General features: G+C 42.9%; 1 protein-coding gene across 1 annotated transcript in view; it reads right to left on the bottom strand.

The window, feature by feature from the left end:
• LOC148759130 (endogenous retrovirus group K member 13-1 Env polyprotein-like) overlaps positions 1–18,043 on the bottom strand; it is a 41,320-nt gene extending 23,277 nt beyond the window's left edge. The window contains exon 1 of the mRNA XM_088792806.1: positions 17,749–18,043. Within this exon, the coding sequence (XP_088648932.1) occupies positions 17,749–18,043 (295 nt within the window). The remainder of the gene's footprint in view (positions 1–17,748) is intronic.
• Positions 18,044–20,004: the final 1,961 nt, after the last annotated feature.

Genomic DNA, 20,004 nt, shown 5'->3' with positions numbered 1-20,004 from the left:
AGATTCTCTCTTTGTATTTAACCTTTGGCATTTTAATTATGATGTGTCTTGGTATTGGCCTCTTTGGGTCTGTTTTGTTTGGGACTCTCTGTGCTTTCTGAGCTTTTATGTCTATTTCCTTCACCAGGTTAGAGAAGTTTTCTCTCATTAGTTCTTCAAATAGGTTTTCAATTCCTTGCTCTCTCTCTTCTCCTTTTGGTACCCCTATAATACAAATGTTGGTATGCTTGATATTGTTCTGTAGGCCCCTTAAACTCTCAAATTTTTGGATTCTTTCCTTTTGTTGTTGTTGCTACCTTATCTTCTACATCACTGGTTAGATCTTCTGCTTCATCTAATCTGCTATTGATTCCCTATAATATAGTCTTCATTTCCGTTATTGTATTCTTTCTGACTGGTTCTTTTTTGTGGTTTTCATCTCCATTTCATACTTCCTATCTCTCTGTTGAAGTTCTTCCTGAGACCATTGAGCATTCTTATAACCAGTATTTGGAACTCTGTGTCTGATAGATTGCTTATCTCTATTTCACTTAGTTCTTTTTCTGGAGTTTTGTTCTATTCTTTACTTGGGACCTGTTTCTTTGTCTCCCCATTTTGGCTGCCTCCCTGTGTTTGTTCTTATGTATTAGGTAGGGCTGCTATGTCTTCTGGTCTTAGTAGTGTGGCCTTATGTAGTAGGTCTTATGTAGCTGTGGGGTCTTAGTAGTAGGCCTTATGTGGCTGTGGGGTTCAGTGGCGCAGTCTTTCTGGTCACTTGAGCCATGCACTCCAGGTGTGTCCCTTGTGCAGGTTATGTGTGCCCTCCTCTTGTAATTGAGACTTGGTTGATAATTGCACATCAGTGTGAAGGACTGACCCTGGGCTCACTGGTTGTGAGGACTGGCCTTGACTACAGTGGAAGAGTTGTTGTGCTAGGGCTGACCCTACCAAGCAGGATCTGCCTCAGCAGGACTCTGATGTCTCCCCAATCCACCCCTTGGGTGTGTCATACTGGAGGTGTCTGGGTGATGCTCCAGATTGTTTTGGAGCTGACTACTGGGGGCCCAGCTCCAGGACCACCTTGGAGGGGATCGGGTGTAGGTCTACTTTAGCCACAGCATGTGCCCCACTGGGGCCACCCAGTGGGAGTCAGAAAGAAATCCACAGATGGCTGCTGCCTGTGCTGTGCTTGGAAGCACCTTGAGGGTCCAAGCCGTGAACCAAGGCTGGGTGCCGCTAGTGCTGGCTTAGGGTTGCTCAGCCAGAGGTACAGGACATGCTCAAGCCAGATGCTGCTTATCGGGGTTCCATGAACCTTTGAGAGACCATAGGAAAGTCTGCAGCTTGAGCCAAGGCAAATGGTCTTAATGAAATAGCTTCTGAAAGCAACATGAGTGTGCCCGAAAGTTGGGTGGGGCCGGATCTGGAATCGCCAGGGCATGGCGAACGAACAGTGGCAACTCAGATTTGGTTGCCACCTGTGTTTGTGCGCAGGGAAGGGGGAGGGCTCAACAGAGAAACAATGGCTTCTGCCAGCTCCCCTGTCCAAGAGAAAGCCACTTCTCCAGCCCTTATCCCAAGCCAGATAACTCAACTTGCCACCATTTTCCCCTCCCACCTGTCCAGCTGCTCCACCAGCACTGGAGCTCAGAGCGAGTAATTCTGAACGTGGGTAAGTCCACATGCTGTCCCTTTAAGAGGAGCACCTGTGAGCACAGTCGGACTCAGTCTCACTCAGTCACAATCTCTGCTCATTTTCACAACCAAAAATTATGGGGACTTCTCTCCCCTGCACTGGAACCCTGGGCTGGGGTAGGGCTGGGATCTCTTGCTCATCTGTGGGATGGGGGAGGGGAACCCCCACAGCTGAAATAGCCCTCCCGATCTGTAATGGTCACACACAGGTGTGTGTCTCTGACCCTCCTACCAGTCTGGAGGTGGCTTCTTCTGCGCATCCTTAGTTGAAAGGCTTCAGTTCAGCTTGATTTAAGGCGATACTCAATAATGGTTGTTTTGTAGATTAGTTGTAATTTTGATGTAGTTGTGAAAGAAGGTAAACCCAGTGTTTACCTACTGCACCATCTTGGTTGTCCCCTCCTTAATTTCTCTTTCTTATAGTTCATTATTGGTGTATAAAAATGCAACTGATTTCTGCTAATTTTGGCTTTAATTTGTTATTTTTTCAGTCCCTTCAGGTATGAAGTTAGGTTTATTTTAAATCTGTCTAATTTCTTAATATACACATTTATTACTATAAACTTTCAGAACTGGTTTTGCTGAAACCCACTGTATTTGATATGTTGTATTTCCATTTTCATTTGTTTTGAGATAATTCTTAGATTTCCCTTTTGATTTTTTCTCTGATCCATTGGTTGTTTAGAAGTGTGTTGTTTAGATTCCATATATTTGTAGATCTCACTTTCTTCTTGTTGTTGATTTCTACATTTCTAGTTTCATACCATTGTGATCAGAAGAGATATTTGGTATGATTTTAATCTTCTTAAATTTGCTAAGATTTGTTTTGTGACTTATCATGATCTACCCTGGAGAATGTTCCATATGCACTTAGGAGGAATGTGTATTTTGCTTCTGTTGGATGGAATGTTTTGTATATGTCCATTAAGCCCATTTGATCTAACATGTGGCTCAATTCCAATGTTTCCTTGTTGATTTTTTGTCTGAACAGTCTATTCATTGTCAGCATCATTTTTCTCAGAGGTATGTTCTTAGCAGGGATGGGAATTTCTTCTTTTCTATTTCTAGGAGGAATTAGAATTTTTAGAGCCAGAAAGAGCTGTTTGGGGGAAAAAGAGTCTAGTCCAGGGATTGTTAAGCTGAAGTGCATGGATAGGCTCTATGAAGTTTGTAAACAATTGGAAATAATTTTCAAAATGTTTATATGTGAATGTGCTTTTCCCTGAAAAAAGAGTTCAGAAATTTCATCAGATTTTTGGAGGAGTTTTGGTATTAATAAAACAAAACAAAACCACCACCACCACCACAACAAAACCACAATACAGATTTAGTCTAATCTTTTCACTTAATGGTAGGTAAGCTGATGTCCTAATGGAGTAAATCACTTGCATGAGGTCACACAGTTAGTCAGTGGCAGAGCCCAGGGTAGAGAGAAAGAGACAGGTAATGAGCTCAGTAAAGAAGTGAGACGTTCTGAAATTTTAGACTGCAGTTCTTTCTCTTACACAAAGACAGAGTAGGGAATCATTACATCCAGAAATAATTATTAAATTTATATTTTAAAACAAGGGAACGCTGAGATTTGAAGGAAGGATTCTAGTTGATGAAACAGAAATAATGTTGGGAAAAATTAAACAAGATGAATCCAAAGAATCAGAGGTGCAGAAGTGATTTCTGAGAGAGAGAGAGAGAGAGAGAGAGAGAGAGAGAGAGAGAGAGAGAGAGAGAGAGAACAAGTGAGCGATATAATTAGTGAGGAGTATAGAACTATGTGAAAGTGCTTGTCAACAACATGACTAGAGAATGGTGGTCATTGAGAAAGCAGTAAAATGTAAAAACATTTATAGAATATTTCTTAATCAAAATCTCACCAGGCTTTTTCATAGGAATTGACAAGCTGATTCTAAAATTTATATGGAAACTCAAAGGATTGAGACTATCCAAAGCAGTCCAGGAAAAAAATAAAATTGGGGAACTTATGCTACTGCACTTTGACTTTTTAAAGCTACAGTAATCAAAACTATATTGGGTGCTACTGACATTAGGACCAACAAATAAGTCAGTGGAATAAATAGAGATCCCAGAAATAGATGCACACGTACACTTGGTTTTTGACAAGGTGCTGAAGCAATTCAATAGGAAAAGGAAAGTCTTTTTAACAAGTAGTAGTGGAGCAATAGGGTATCCCTAAGAAAAAAGGTGAAGCTCTACTCCTACCTCACACCATACACAAACGTTACTTCAAGATGAATCCTAGATCTCAACATAAAAGCTAAAAGCCTAAAGCCTCTAGAAGAAAACACAGAAGACTATCTTTGTGACTTGGGCATAGATAAAGGTTTCTTAGCTAGAACACAGAATGTAATAACATAGAAGGATAAATAATAAACTTCATAAAAATTAAAAACTTCTGTTTATCAAAGACATTGTCAAGAAAATGGGAAGAGGGGCCAGCCCGGTGGCTCAGGTGGTTGGAGCTCCGTGCTCCTAACTCCGAAGGCTGCCGGTTCGATTCCCACATGGGCCAGTAGGCTCTCAACCACATGGTTGCCAGTTCAATTCCTCGAGTCCCGCAAGGGATGGTGGGCTGCACCCCCTGCAACTATTGCAACGGCAACTTGACCTGGAGCTGAGCCGCGCCCTCCACAACTAAGACTGAAAGGACAACAACTTGAAGCTGAACAGAACCCTCCACAACTAAGATTGAAAGGACAACAACTTGACTTGGAAAAAAGGCCTGGAAGCACACACTGTTCCCCAATAAAGTCCTAAAAAAAAAAAAAAAAAAAAGGGAAGAGAGACACAGATAGGGAAAACATATTTTGAAAGACTTATATCTGACAAAGAACTGATATTCATAATCTATAAAGAACTTCTTAACAGTAAAAAGACAACTCAATTTTAAAAAATAGGCAAAGCATTTCAATAGTCACTTTACAAATTAATATATGTTAATAGGCAATAAGCACATGAAAAAAATGCTTAACATCATTATTCATTAGGGAAATGCAACTTAAAACCACAATGAAAAACTACTATATATCTACCAGAATGGCTAAAATTAAGAAGTCTCACAGCACCAAATGTTAGCAAGGATTTGGAACAACCAGAATTTTCATACATTGTTGGTGGGAATGTAAAATTATATGGTTACTTTGGAAAAAGGTCTAGCAGTTTCTTAGAAAACTAAACATACATCTACCTCGTAACCTAGATTTCCATCTTAGATGTTTACCCAAAAGAAAAAACATATATGCACAAAAAGACTTGTATAAAAATGTTCATAGAAAGAAGCTTTATTTATAACAGCCCCAAACTTAAACAGTTCAGGTACACATCAATAGGAGAATGAATAAAACATGGTATATTTATAAAATGGTTCAAGCTATTGGTAGACACAATAGCATGAATGAATCTAAAAAATGCTATGTTGGTGAAAGAAGTCTTACACAAAAGAGCACATACTTTATGATTTGTATTTATAAACTTGGATAGTTAAATAGCAGGCAAAACTAATTTATGGTGGAAAAAAACTCCCATTCTAGTAATTGCACCTAGGAGATAGGAATCCAGGACTGGCTGGGAAGGAGTACGAATACAATTGCCAGACAAAGTACAGAATGCCCAGTTAAATTTGAATTTCAGATAAATAATTATTTTTTTTAGCACAAGTATTTTCCATGCAATAGTTGGGGCATACTTATACTAAAAAAGTGTGCATTCTTTATCTGAAATTCAAATTTAACTGGGCATACTATTATTTTTCCTTATAAATCTGGCCACCCTAAGTATGAGGGAACTTTTTAGAGTAATGGTAGTGTTTTATATCTTCTAGGGGTTTAGGTTACACACATACATATGTTTGTCAAAACTTATCCAACAGTCCATTAAAATTTTGTGTGTTTAATTGAACATTTTATCTAAAAGCAACATGAACAATATTGAACTCTAGTTAATGCTGTGCATGCTGAAGTGCTAAGTGTATTGATGTCTGCCACTTACTTTATAATGCATGAAAAATAAGATAGATTGATAGATGGATAAAGGGACAGATATGTGAGAAAACAAATATCATAAAACGTTAATTGTAGAATCTAGATGGTGGGTATATGGGTCAATTTTTCTGTATGTTTGAAATTTTTCATAATAAAATTGGAAATATTCAAATCAGGCAGCTGGAAGTTGTCTAAGAGATTACATTTAAAATGTGAGGCACTGATTCACAAGGAAAAGGCATAGACTTAAAGAGTTCCATTACTGTAAGACTGAGAAAAGCCACACCTTATTTTTCTGGGTCTCAGGGAGGATCGCCCTAGAAGTAGACCCAGCTGTTCCATCGTAATTCAGAATCCCTGACTGACAGTAGAATCTGTAACCCATTTCAGTGCTAAATTTTGGACTTAGTAGCCCCAGCCAAACTGAGATGGTAATTCTCATCTACGTAGTGTGGTGAGTATAGGGACACTGCTCTGAACGTGTAGAAATAAGCATAGAGGTAAGAAAAATGTACAGAAAATGCATGCTATATTACTACTTTGTGTTAGATTCATAAAAAAATTTTGAAATCATCATGGTAATTTGCTTGTATTGTTTCTAAGACATTTGAAATATTTAGGAGAATGGTATTTGACATATTACACTTTGTGATATTAACTTGAAACATTTAAGAGGATTTGATATTAGTCTTGTAATTTATTTTGAAGCATGTAAAAAGTTGCATGGTAATAGATTTGGATAACTTGAAATATGTTTAAGAATCTGATTACTTTTGTAATCAGTGTTCAGATTTTTAAGGTAATTTGATTTATAAAGTCTTTAAATTAAGATTTAAGGTCTAGGAAAGGAATTTAAGTGCTTAGGATAGTTTTGTTCAAAAAAAAAGTCTGTCTTTTTAGGAGTTTGATGACCTTGAGAAAGTGAGTACCTTACTTTCATGGCTATAGTTTGAAATATCTAGGACAGCCAAGTAACCAAGCTTATTAATCTATTATCCTAAAACATAGATGTTAAATACCTTTAAAAGAATACTGTTGTTAGTAGCTAAGATAAAACTTAAAAATAGATTCATTTTACAATCAAAGTAGTTTGCGGAGTGGGGGAGGATCAAAGGTCCTATCTGTTTGTTAGAATCTGAAAGTTTTTTTTTAAAGGATTCTTTTTTTTAATTGTGGAAAGGTATCAATCTTAGTTGTTTGTGGAGGGTGCAGCTCAGCTCCAGGTCCAGTTGCCATTGTTAGTTGCAGGGGGCGCTGCCCACCATCCCTTGCGGGAGTTGAGGAATCCAACGGGCAACCTGTGTTTGAGAGCCCACTGGCCCATGTGGGTTTGAGAGCCCACTGGCCCATGTGGGTTTGATAGTCCACTGGCCCATGTGGGAATTGAACCGTCAGCCTTCGGCATTAGGCGCACAGAGCTCTAACTGCCTGAGCCACCGGGGCAGGCCCCCAAGATTTTTGATGAAATGGCTTTGAGAAGGTCCCTGAGAACTGAGAAAGTGGACAGGAGAAGAGGGCATTTTAGGCAAAGGAAACATTGGAAGAAAAGGCATAGAGTTTTTCCAAGGAATGCAACTAATCAAATGTGACTGGGTCACATAGGAATTGGAGCAGGAGGGTGAAGCTGTAAGTCACGGGGCTGTGAGAAGCCACTGGGGTGTGTGGAGAACTCCGTCTCAGCAGACTCCTCAGGCAGTGCAGTGTCAGGTGGATTGGAGCACTGAGGCCTGAACACTAGCAGACCTATTCAGTCCTTTGTCTGCTTTTTGTTTATCTGTTCATCCACCCATTCATCCACTCATGAGCTTGCATTTATTGGAGACTTATGGATCACTTACACTGTGCTGCGGGGACCCACAGGTGACGAGATGTGGTCCCTGCCCTCTAGAAGCTCACTGACATGTTGGAAAGACAGACAGTGAACAGATAGCAAGCAATGGGCACAGGCTTGGAGGACTTGCTGTTTGGTGAAATGATGCAAAGTGCCCTAGGAAGGGTGGGTATCTGGTTATATCGCTCAGAGGTAATGAGCTATTTAGGGTGGTGGCAGTGAACATGGAAAGGAAAAAATGAAGGAACTTATTCTTTTTATCTTTCTATTAGAATATTTTAAACATGAAGAAAAGTTGAAAGGATAGTACAACTAAACCCACATACTCACCACCTCAATTCAATAATTAACACTTGGTCATATTTGCTTTACCTTTATCTCTGTGTGTGTGTGTGTTTCAGAAACATTTGAAAACCGTAGACATCATGACATTTGATCCCAAAGTATTTCAGCAAGCATCTCCCAACAGTAAGGACAGTTTACTACATTAACATAATGCTTTTATCACACCTAGGAAAATTAACAATAACTCCCTAATATTCAGTTTGTATTCTAATTTCCCCAATTGTGCCTCTAAATGTTTTTACAGTTGCTTTTCTTAAACCAGAGTTCACAAACAGACATATGAAGAAATGTTCAACCTCACTAACCATTAGAGAAATGCAAATAAAAACCACAATGAGATACCACTTCACCCCAGTCAAGATGGCTATCATCAATAAATCAACAAACAACAAGTGCTGGCGTGGATGCAGAGAAAAGGGAACGCTGGTGCACTGTTGGTGGGATTGCAGATTGGTGCAGCCACTATGGAAAACAGTTTGGAGATATCTCAAAAATCTGAAAATGGAACTACCTTATGATCCAGCAATCCCACTCCTAGGTATCTATCCGGAGAAATCCAAAACTCCAATTCAAAAATCTTTATGCACTCCTATGTTTATTGCAGCACTATATACAATAGCCAAGACCTGGAAACAACCGAAATGCCCATCAGTAGATGACTGGATTAAGAAACTGTGGTACATTTATACAATGGAGTATTACGCAGCCATAAAGAAGAAAGAAATCTTACCATTTGCAACAACATGGATGGACCTAGAGAACATTATGTTAAGTGAAATAAGTCAGAAAGAGAAAGACAAATACCATATGATCTCACTTATATGCGGAATCTAAAGAAAAGAATAAGTGAATGAACTAATCAGAAACAGTTTTGGAAACATGGAGGAAAAACAGAGGGTTGCTAGAGGGGCGGGGGGGTGGGGATAAGGGGAAGGTGAGAGGTTTTGGGAACGTACAGAGGGATAGTGGATGGGGGGAGGGGGGTTCACACAGTGTGAGGGATATAAATGATAAATGTCTAAGTTTTGCTTTGTCTTGTGCACCTGAAACTAATTAAATAAAAAAAACCAAAACAAACAAACCAGAGTTCATTCAGGTTTCACATATAGCGTGGGTTGTCAGTCTGTAACTTTAGAGCAATTCCCTCACTTTTTTTTTTTAAATGACATTGAATATTCCACATTTTCTAGTAGTCTGACAGTTTCCTTGTAGTGTATCTTAGCATTATTTTTTCTATTCTCTATACTTCCTGTAAACTGAAGTGAGGTCTACAGTCTTTTTTTTTTTTTTTTTTTTTTTATTAAATTTATTGGGGTGACAATTGTTAGTAAAATTACATAGATTTCAGGTGTACAATTCTGTATTACATCATCTATAAATCCCATTGTGTGTTCATCACCCAGAGTCAGTTCTCCTTCCATCACCATATATTCGATCCCCCTTACCCTCATCTCCCACCCCCCACCCCCCGCCCCCCTTACCCTCTGGCAACCACTAAACTATTGTCTGTGTCTATGAGTTTCTGTTTCTCATTTGTTTGTCTTGTTCTTTTGTTGTTTTTGGTTTATATACCACATATCAGTGAAATCACATGGTTCTCTGCTTTTTCTGTCTGACTTGTTTTGCTCAGCATTACTCTCTCAAGATCCATCCATGTTGTCACAAATGTTCCTATATCATCTTTTCTTACTGCCGAATAGTATTCCATTGTGTATATATACCACAACTTCTTTATCCATTCATCTATCGAAGGACATTTTGGTTGTTTCCATGTCTTGGCCACCGTAAACAAAGCTGCAATGAACATTGGAGCACACGTGTCTTTATCTCTAAATGTTTTCAGATTTTTTGGGTAGATACCCAGAAGAGGGATTGCTGGGTCATATGGCAATTCTATTCGTAATTCTTTGAGAAACCTCCACACTGCCTTCCATAACGGCTGCACCAGTCTGCATTCCCACCAACAGTGTATGAGGGTTCCTTTTTCTCCACAGCCTCTCCAACATTTGTTGCTATTTGTCTTGTTGATGATAGCCATTCTGACTGGGGTGAGGTGATATCTCATTGTGGTTTTGATTTGCATTTCTCTGATGATTAGTGATGTTGAGCATTTTTTCATATGTCTATTTGCCATTTGTATGTCCTCTTTGGAGAAATGTCTCTTCAAGTCCTCTGCCCATTTTTCAATTGGGTTGTTTGTTTTTCTGTTGTTGAGTTGCATGAGTTCCTTGTATATTCTGGATACTAGCCCCTTATCGGAGGCACTGTTAGCAAAAATCTTCTCCCATTCAGTTGGTGGCCTCTTTATTTTGTCAATGGTTTCTTTTGCTGTGCAGAAGCTTTTAAGTTTCATATAGTCCCATTTGTTTATTTTAGCTTTTACTTCCATTGCCTTTGGAGTCAAGTTCATAAAATGCTCTTTGAACCCAAGGTCCATAAGTTTAGTACCTATGTTTTCTTCTATGCAGTTTATTGTGTCAGGTCTTATGCTTAAGTCTTTGATCCATTTTGAATTAACTTTGGTACATGGTGACAAATAGCAGTCCAGTTTCATTCTTTTGCACGTGGCTATCCAATTCTCCCAGCACCATTTATTGAAGAGGCTGTCTTTGCTCCATTGTATGTTTTTAGCTTCTTTGTCAAAAATTATCTGTCCATATTTATGTGGTTTTATTTCTGGGTTCTCAATTCTATTCCATTGGTCTATGTGTCTGTTTTTCTGCCAATACCATGCTGTTTTGATTATTGTAGCCCTGTAGTACAAGCCAAAGTCAGGAAGTGTGATACCTCCATTATTGTTCTTTTTCCTTAAGATTGCTTTGGCTATTCGGGGTCTTTTGTGGTTCCAAACAAATCTGATGATTTTTTGTTCTATTTCTTTAAAATATGCCATTGGGATTTTGATGGGGATTGCATTGAATGAGGTCTACAGTCTTGATTTGATTCAGGTTAAACATTTTTGGCAGGAGTACCTCCCAGGTCATGCTGTGTATTTCACAAGACATCACATCAGGAGACCTGTAAGGTCAGATTGTTTCCACTATTATTTATTTTATTTACTTTTTCACTTCTTTATTAACATAATTCACATGCCATGTAATTCACCCATTTTCAGTGGACAGTTCTGTGTTGTGCAGTAATCACAGGATTGTGTAACTATGCCACTGCAACCCACCCCGCTATTATCGCAGCTTACTTTGGTCACCTGGTTAAAGTGGTGACCACCAGAGAAAAGAGACATTTTAATTTCACAAAGATTTACTGAGCTTGGTAAGCCAAGCCCTGCATGGGATGCTAGACTCGGAAAGGTTTAAGAGGTTCCACATGACTTTTGAGAGTGCAGCCCCAGTGGGGTGGTGGGGACAGAAGTCAGCTCCCTAGGAGTGAGTGAATGTTGGGGATGTGGAGCTTCCACAGGGCAGACTTAATTTGTGAAGTCTTAAAAATAGTAGGAAAGCCAGTGCTTGGTGGCTTGAAGGGGGTGCAGAGTAACCCTCTGGGCAAAGCTGGGTGGAGCCAGGAGCAGCTGGCAGGCCTTTTCTCTCCCTTCCATGTACCTGTGTCCTTGTTCCCTCTGCCCCATGGCTCATCTGTTCTGGTCTCTCGCACTATAGTTCTGTTTGTTCAGAGCAGCCTTACAGACAAGCTCAGGAAACCTGAAGCCCAGGGGAAAGGGGATGGGAGGAAACCAGTGTTTGCTGAGTGCTGGCCCACTGCCAAGCTGCAGCACGGGCTTCACCCCTCGTTATCTCCTTTAATCCTCACATCCACCCTACTAGGTGGGTATTTTATAGAAGAGCAAACAAGTCTGCTCAAGATAAAGTAATTTACCCAGCGTCATATAGCTGGGGTTTTGTGTGCACGAGAATTAAGTCTAAATATTAGTTTTGAGGAGAATAGCAAAGTTCTTGCTCTCCCACACCGTCATCACCCCTGTTCTCGGGCCTCCTAGGGGTCTGGGTCTTCAGTCCCTGGAGCCCTCCTTTCTTTCTCCTAATCTCACAGCACCTTTTGGCCTCTCTTCCTTCTCTATTTTTTTAAATGAATTTCTAAAAATTAGTTGTAAGTGTACAAAGCAACATAATAGTTAGACACTTAAACCCCTCATAAAGTGATAACTCAGCCCCCAAGTTACTACCCCTCTGACATCTTATATGGCTGTTAAAATAACATCGACTATATTCCCTATGTTGTTCTCCATGTCCTGCGACTATATATACCTATATATGTAGTTATAGTTGACATTCAATGTTATTCTACCTCAGCTTCAGGTGTACAGCGTATTGGTCAGGCATCTACAGTCTATGATGTGATCCCCCTGATAAGTCCAGTGCCCATCTGGCACCTTACATGATCTTTACAACATTGTTGATTATACTCCCCATACTATTATAGTATTAACTATCAATTTATATTTCTTAGTGCCTTCACCTTTTTCACCTTGACCCCAACCCCATTCCCTTCTCTCATCCTGATAGATCTAGAACCTACCTGGCACCATACCTTGTTATTACAATATTATTCACTATATTCCTTATGCTGTACCCTACATCCCCATGGCTACTGTATAGCAAACAATTTGTACTTCCTAATCCCTTCCCCTTTCACCCATCCTTAACCCCCCTCCCATCTTAAAGAAGGCCCTTAAGAGTCCTTGTAATACTGGTTTGGTGGTGATGAACTCCTTCAGCTTTTCCTTGTCTGGGAAGCTCCTTATCTGTCCTTCAATTCTAAATGACAGCCTTGCTGGGTAGAGCGATCTTGGTTGTATGTCATTGCTTTTCCTCACTTGGAATACTTCCTGCCACTCCTTTCTTGCCTGCAAAGTTTCTGTTGAGAAATCAGCTGCCAGTCTTATGGGGGCTCCCTTGTAGGAAACTAACTGCCATTCTTGCTGCTTTCAAGATTCCCTCTTTGTATTTAATCTTTGTCATTTTAATTATGATGTGTCTTAGTGTTGGCCTCTTTGGGTTTATCTTGTTTGGGACTCTGTGCTTCCTGGGCTTGTATGTCTATTTCCTTCACCAGGTTAGGGAAGTTTTCTCTCACTATTTCTTCAAATAGGTTTTCAATTCCTTGCTCTCTCCCTTCTCCTTCTGGTACCCCTATAATGCGAATGTTGGTAAACTTGATATTGTCCCAGAGGCCCCTTAAATACTCCTCAGTTTTTTTGGATTCCTTTTTCTTTTTGCTGTTCTGGTTGGGTGTTTGCTACTACCTTATCTTCTACATCACTGGTTGGATCCTCTGCTTCATCTAATCTTCTGTTGATTCCCTATCATATATTCTTCATTTCCATTATTGTATCCTTTATTTTTGACTGGTTCTTTTTCATGGTTTCCATGTCAATTTTTATGAGACCATTGAGCATTCTTATAACTAGTGTTTGGAACTCTGCGTCTGATAGATCGCTTATCTCCATTTTGCTTAGTTCTTTTTCTGGAGCTTTGTTCTGTTCTTACATTTGGGGCATGTTTCTTTGTCTCCTCATTTTGGCTGCCTCCGTGTGTTGTTTCTATGTATTAGGTAAGGCTGCTATGTCTTCTGGTCTTAGTAGAGTGGCCTTATGTAGTAGGTGTGCTGTGGGGTCAGTGGTGCAGTCTTTCTGGTCACCTGAGCCACGTGCTCCAGGTCTGTCCCTTGTATGGGTTGTGTGTGCCCTCCTCTTGTAGTTGAAACTTGGTTGATAATTGCACATCAATGGGAGGGACTGACCCTGGGCTGACTGGTTGTGAGGACTGGCCTTGACTACAGGGGAAGAGTTGTTGTGCAGGGGCTGATCCTATGGAGCAGGATCTGCCTCAGCAGGACTCTGGTGGCTGCCCAATTCGCCCGTTGGGTTTGTTGTACTTGGAGGGGGCAGGGTGATGCTCCAGCTCGTTTTGAAGCTGGCTACTGGGGGTGCCAGCCCCAGGACCACCTTGGAGGGGATCTGCTGTAGGTCCACTTCAGCCACAGCCTGTGCCCCACCCGGGGTCACCTAGTGGGAGCCAGAATGAAATCAGCAGATGGCTGCCGCCCATGCTGTGCTTGGAAGCGCCTTGAGAGGCCAAGCTGCGAACCAAGGTCTGCTGCTGCTAGTGCCAGCTTAGGGTTGCTCAGCCAGAGGTACAGGACATGCTCAAGCCAGACGCTGCTTATTTGGGTTCCATGAACCTTTTCTCAAAGGAAAGTCTGAAGCTTGAGCCAAGGCAAACATTCTTAATGAAATAGCTGCTGAAAGCAACCTGGATGTGCCCGAAAGTTGGGCAGAGTGGGGTCTCAAATTGCCAGGGTGTGGCGAACAAACTGTGGAGACTCAGAAATGGTGGCTGCCTGTTTTTGTGCACCGGGAAGGGCTCAACAAAGAAACAATGACCTCCGCCAGCTCCTCCATCCAGGAGAAAGCCGTCTCTCCAGTTCCCCCCAAGCCTGACAACTCAATTCCCCACCATTTGTCCCTGCCACTGTGATTCCACTGGTGCATAAGTCCGTGTGCTGTCCCTTTAAGAGAAGCACCTGTGAGTGCAGCTGCATTGTCTCACTCAGTCATAATCTCAGCTATTTTTCACAGCCAAAAATTATGGGGACTTCTCTCCCCAGCACTGGAACACTGGGCTGGGGTGGGGCTGGGATCTCTTGCTCATCTGTGGGGACTCCCACAGCTGAAATAGCCCTCCCGATCTTTAATGCTCACATGTGGGTGTGGGACCAGCCCGTCCCTAGTCTATCCTATCCTACCAGTCTGGAGGTGGCTTCCTCTGGGAGTCCTTAGTTGAAAGGCTTCAGATCAGCTTGATTTAAGGCGATTCTCAATAATGGTTGTTTTGTAGATTAGTTGTAATTTTGATGTGGTTGTGAGAGAAGGTAAGACAGTGTTTACCTATTGTGCCATCTTGGTGTCCCAGCCTCAAATCTTTCCTCTGTCCCTTCTCTACTCAGCATGAATTCAACGTTGGTCACACGGACCCTCACCAACACTGAGCCAGGCAGGCTGTCGCTACGGATGGGGTTCTGGACTGTGGACAAGACCACCTGGACTCAGCTGAGGTCAGAGCCTAAGCAGTGCGCAGTTCCAGGAAATGCCATCTGTTCTGGAATCTATGTGAATGACGCCTCCTGGCGTTTTGAGGCACACAGTGTAAGCACCTGAATGCCAGGTCCCAGCTGAGGTTTCTTTCTCCCTCCTTCCTTTCTTCCATCCCTCTTTCCTTTCCTCCTTCCCTCCCTCTCTCCCTTCTTCCCGTGCTCGTTTTTCTTTCTTTGATTTTTTAGTATGGAACCAGCAAACAAGATGTAGACAGGACATATGTGAGATCAAGGTTACGGTCAGTGTGATTAGCTCTGGCTACCTGGTGCATCCCTTTTCATTATGGAGGCATACCTGAAGTTCATTATTCTCAGTTATATACACAGAGTGAGAAAACTTCCAGGCCAGAGGAACCCAGAACCATAGACCTGCTACTTTTTATACTGTTTTTAGGTTAACAGATGCAAGGAACCCAGAACCTTATGCTTTGTACAAATCTCTAGTGAATATGCTTGTCAGTCTGGGCTGTGGTGACCAAGCCATTCCCAAGCTAGCATGGTTCATCCTTAGTTCTCCAGAAGGTGGGAGGTGTGGATGTGTTTACCTCCAGATCCTCTGTGTACCAGGTGATGGCAATTTGGCCTGCATTTTTGTTGGCCTGATAGTTTCCTTGTAGTGTCCCTTAGCATGATTTTGTCTGTTCCCACGCCATTCTTTGAGTGTTTGTTTCTAGTCACTCCTCATGGAGTGGGGCTCACCAAGTCATACTCGTATGGCTCCCTCACTACCTGTGGGGGCTGATGCCTGACGCGGCTGCAGCCAGATAGTCACCGGGAGTGGCAGGCATGGGACCGGGATGCCAAGTGTGGTCCTTCTCCCTCCTCTCTGGTGTTTGATTCTCTGGGGCAGTATTTGACAGCAGTGGCTAATGCCATTTCCCTTGCAGCAATTTTTACCATCAGGTGGCAACTTACATCATCCTTGGTCTTTCTCAGCCATCTATCCTATATCTTCTCAATTCTCTGAAATTACCAGACTCTGCTTAGTTACCCATTTTTGGGTCACATATTATTTGTATATTGGTTTGGCCAGGGGAAAAAGACATCCAGAAGAGTACTGACTTAAATAAACATTGTATTTCTTCAAATGGATATGGAGGCCCTCTTTCATGAAGCCATCAGAGGGCCAGGTTCCTTCTATCATTTTATTCCACCATCCCTGGGGGAATGTCCTTGTCTGCATCTGAGGATGGCCTTTTAGCCAGTAGGAAAAGGGAAAAGGAGAGGAGAAGGAGAGCTTTTTCCACCTGAGAATGTGACCTGGAACGTGCACACCTCACTTCTACTCACATCCCCTTGACTGGAATGTTCAGGCTACAAGAGAGGCTTATTCAGAGCAGCTATGTGCCCAGCTAATAGTTCTAGTACTATGGAAAAGGGCAGAATGGTAGTGTCTACCGTAGGCTGTACTTTCAGAACCTCTATTTCCATAGATCATGGCTTTAGGTTGTGAAACAATACCCTCACTTCCTCCTGATGGTCTGCATATATCTCATCCCGCCATCCTTCCCTTGTGGGGCTGGAGTTCAAGAAGATTTGCCCAAACTATTCTAGAAGGAAGGTGACTTTGTGGTAATGCAATGCTGTGGTCTGCCCAGAGTCCACCATTCCCTTGGACAGGGCGCTTAGCCTCAGCCTCATGGATCCCATAGTCACTGCTGCTGAAATGAAAAAAAAAAAAAAGTCCTCAATGGAGTAATGTCCACATCCAACCCCATGTCCACCCCTCCATGTTGAGTTGCACTAAGGAAAGGCTGAGTTGCGGATATTCCCCTTTTCCTGTCAATAGCTCCTGTATGCTCTTCCTGCTTTGGTAGACAGCATGTCCTCTGGCTTAGCCTGGGGGTCCTGCTATGTACTTGCTTCTCTGAAAGTCTATGTCATCTTTTATTTATTTCCTCTGCCTCTTATAGGTGGTATGATGGGGAGACGTCCAGGTTGTATCCTGAGGGAAGGCCAGTCCTGCACATCAAAGATGGTGACATGAGTTCTTCCATCAGAGCAATAGTTGTGGTTTTCCCACACGCTAACCCTGGGTCACTGGTAAGGACCTCCACAGTTGGGGCAGCAGCATCCACTGAAACAAGACAGGATGCCATGACATGAAAATGGTCTTTCCCAGTTATGATATATTGTTTGTGGATACACCATGCAGTTCTGATATATCGTTGCTCACACCTTCTGCGTAGCTATGAGACCGATATGTTACCACTGGTGAGATGAAGGCCCATTTGGGTCCTGGCCTCGTGCATGCATTTTGAGGGTAGAACAACATCCAGGATGCATCTTGGCACTGCCACTGCTTTTTCTTTTGATGCTGGATCATGATCTCATGCCCACAGCAGCATGGTAACATGCCTTCAACGTCCTGATTTCTTATAAACCAGAAGTCCTTCAGGTGAGACGATCCACCTGAACATTTCAGTGGCTCAAGGGGGTGTCATTATTAGGTGAGCACTGCCTGGCTCTCAAGTTCAGGGTATTGGTTATCTCTTTAGTTTTATCACAGCTCCTGCCCTACAGGGAATTCTCCTTGATGACCCATCCACTGGGTCTTCTAGGCCCCAGCACTCTGTGGTCCCCACTGTGATGGCCTTGGCATTTCTGTAGATATTTGGGTTAGGAGTTCCTCTTGCTGCTGTTTCAGAGGATGCTGCCTTGTTGTCTGGGCCCTCCATTTGTCAGTACACCCTCTTGTCATCATCCTGGGGCTTGGTGACCTGGTCTATTCCTGGAGCAATGTGTGGCATGATTTTATTTAATTCAAGCCAGGGCACTGTGAAATGCATCATTTTAAACACCTTTCTTGGCCCAAGTGGGTTGTTACTTACTTACTCAGCTCCTCTAGGCTCTGGGGTACCACGGAGAGCACGATGGTCCTAACGTGAACTGGTGTCACAGACACGCCCTGCTCCTCTGTGTCTGTGACAAGGCCATACTGAGTGTTAACCAGCTCTGATGCGGGGCACAGCTTATTGGTTTCTAGGATACCTTCCTCACCACACACCGCATGGCCTCTGCTCGGACGCTGCAGACTGGCGCTGCCTCCCTCAGCTTCCCAGAATGCACACTGCTGCTGTTTGACTGGTCTGCTTCTGTGGCAGTCGCCCCTCACTGCGCGCAGGCTCATGTGCGGACCTCTGGAGTGAGGGAGTGAGGACATGTCCTCTGAAACACCTATCCTCATCAAAGACTGGTCTTGAGACGATGGAGGTCACCTGCGACACCTGAGTTCTCATGCTAGAGCCCAGGGGGCATTGCCTCCCCCCTCTCAGCTCACTTTGTTAATACCCCGAGCGGGCTTCTGTCTCCTGGGGGTGCCGAGGTAAGGACCCTATCCCTGGCAGTTCATGTCTTGTGCTTACTTTGCTGGGTGCCCAGGGCTGCAGATGGTCCTCTTCCTCCTACTTTCTCTTTTTCACGAACAGCATGTTGTAGCCCTGGCCGCAGGTGCTGGGTTTGACCCGCTGTCTCCGTTTCCTCCTACTCACCATCACTTTCACTTCTGGATGGTCCCCCTTCCTGGAGCTGGGCTGGAGACTCTCCTTCCTTGCATTTCCCTTCCCAAACTCCTACTGAGCTCACCTGTCCCTCCTTCCATAGTTGTCACCAGATCAGCCAGAGCTAGGAAGGTGGAATCCAGCTGAAGACTGGATTGAGAGAGAGCTGGGAAGTCCTAAGGGAATGTCTTTTAAATGGGGAGGTCATAGCACCACAAACTGCCTTCAGCTCCCAGCCCCAGGCTTGTAGGTTGTCCTGATGCCCTGAGAGTGCTATTGGCATTTAGCTTTGCCAGGCCAGGGATGCTAACCAATTGACCAGTTCATAGATAGCTCCACCCAAAATGCGGAGAGCACCCTGCTGAGAGCCCTGGTCATAGCAGCCTGCTCCAAACAGGCAAGCAGCACTCTAGGAACCGTGGGCTTGAACCACAGCCCCTCCTTGCTCCTTGAGCCTCAGCTCATCTAAATCTCTGGGTCTAGTCCAGCCCACGGTGGGGCACTCCCACTGGGCCCACAGCTGAGGGTCTTATCAGGCCATCTGTGTGACAGGATGTGGCAGATTATTGCTCACCTTGAACTTTCCTTGTTCCTGTCTTGAACTGCAAGATCTTTCTGAGAAAATCCTGCCAATATCTGCCAGATGGGATCTGCTAGCCACAAATGCTGGGCTGGCTTTGATGAGAACTGTGACATGGTTGTTTTCCCTTCATTATATGAGTCATAGAAGAGGTCAAGCAGGTTACAGAGAATCCAGCTGATGAAAAAAGATCTGAACAGACCAAGACAAAGATATCCACTAGATTCTTGGTGAAGAAAAATTAAAGTCAACACCACACCTCTACTCTGCATTACCAATATTTTGTTACACTTCTCTTTATGCTTAATTTAGTTGTTTAATAACTACCTAGTGGTTTCTCAATGCCACCTTCTCCCTCACTTCCTACATTCAATCAGCCACCAGATGTCTTTTATGTACATTCCCCACATTTATTAGTTCAGGTCTCTACCCTTTATGGCTTAGATATTAACAGTAGCTTACCACTGTGGTATTTTGCCTTCATTCAATCTAATCTGCTCTCACACGACAGACAGGCTGATTGTGTAAAATGTAAAATAGATCATGTAAAATGTAAAATAGATCATGCAAGTCCCTGAGAAGATCAGGCTAGCAGCCCCTCGTAAAGGCTCCCACCAAAGCCTGGCTCAGTGCCTCTGGAATAGCCGCGATGACACTTGTGTCTGCTCAAGACTGCTGCTGCTCATTTGTTTGTTCACTTCACTTGAGATGATTAAAAAGAACGCTCAGGGTTTTATGTACCACTATCCTTAGAGTGGCTAGGTGGTCTGCTCAGAGGAGGACCTTACTTATCAGAGGTTTCTTTGCAACTTTGGGAATGAAACATCATGTCAGCACCCAGTGGAAGGCTTTTCCAAAGACAACCACAACTGTATCTCCCAACTTGCATGACTTTTGCAGTAGACCTTACCTCTTCTCTCATCAGGGGTGATGACTGTATTCTGTTTTTTCCCTCCTCTGGGTCTGAGATGGCAGAAGTGACATCATGTGGTTTCTGAGGCTAGCCTCTCA

This window comes from Rhinolophus sinicus, chromosome 1 (assembly GCF_057876585.1).
Source record: "Rhinolophus sinicus isolate RSI-liver-muscle chromosome 1, RSI-T2T, whole genome shotgun sequence".
NCBI lineage: Eukaryota > Metazoa > Chordata > Mammalia > Chiroptera > Rhinolophidae > Rhinolophus > Rhinolophus sinicus.
This window is presented reverse-complemented; position numbering and strand designations above follow the sequence as displayed.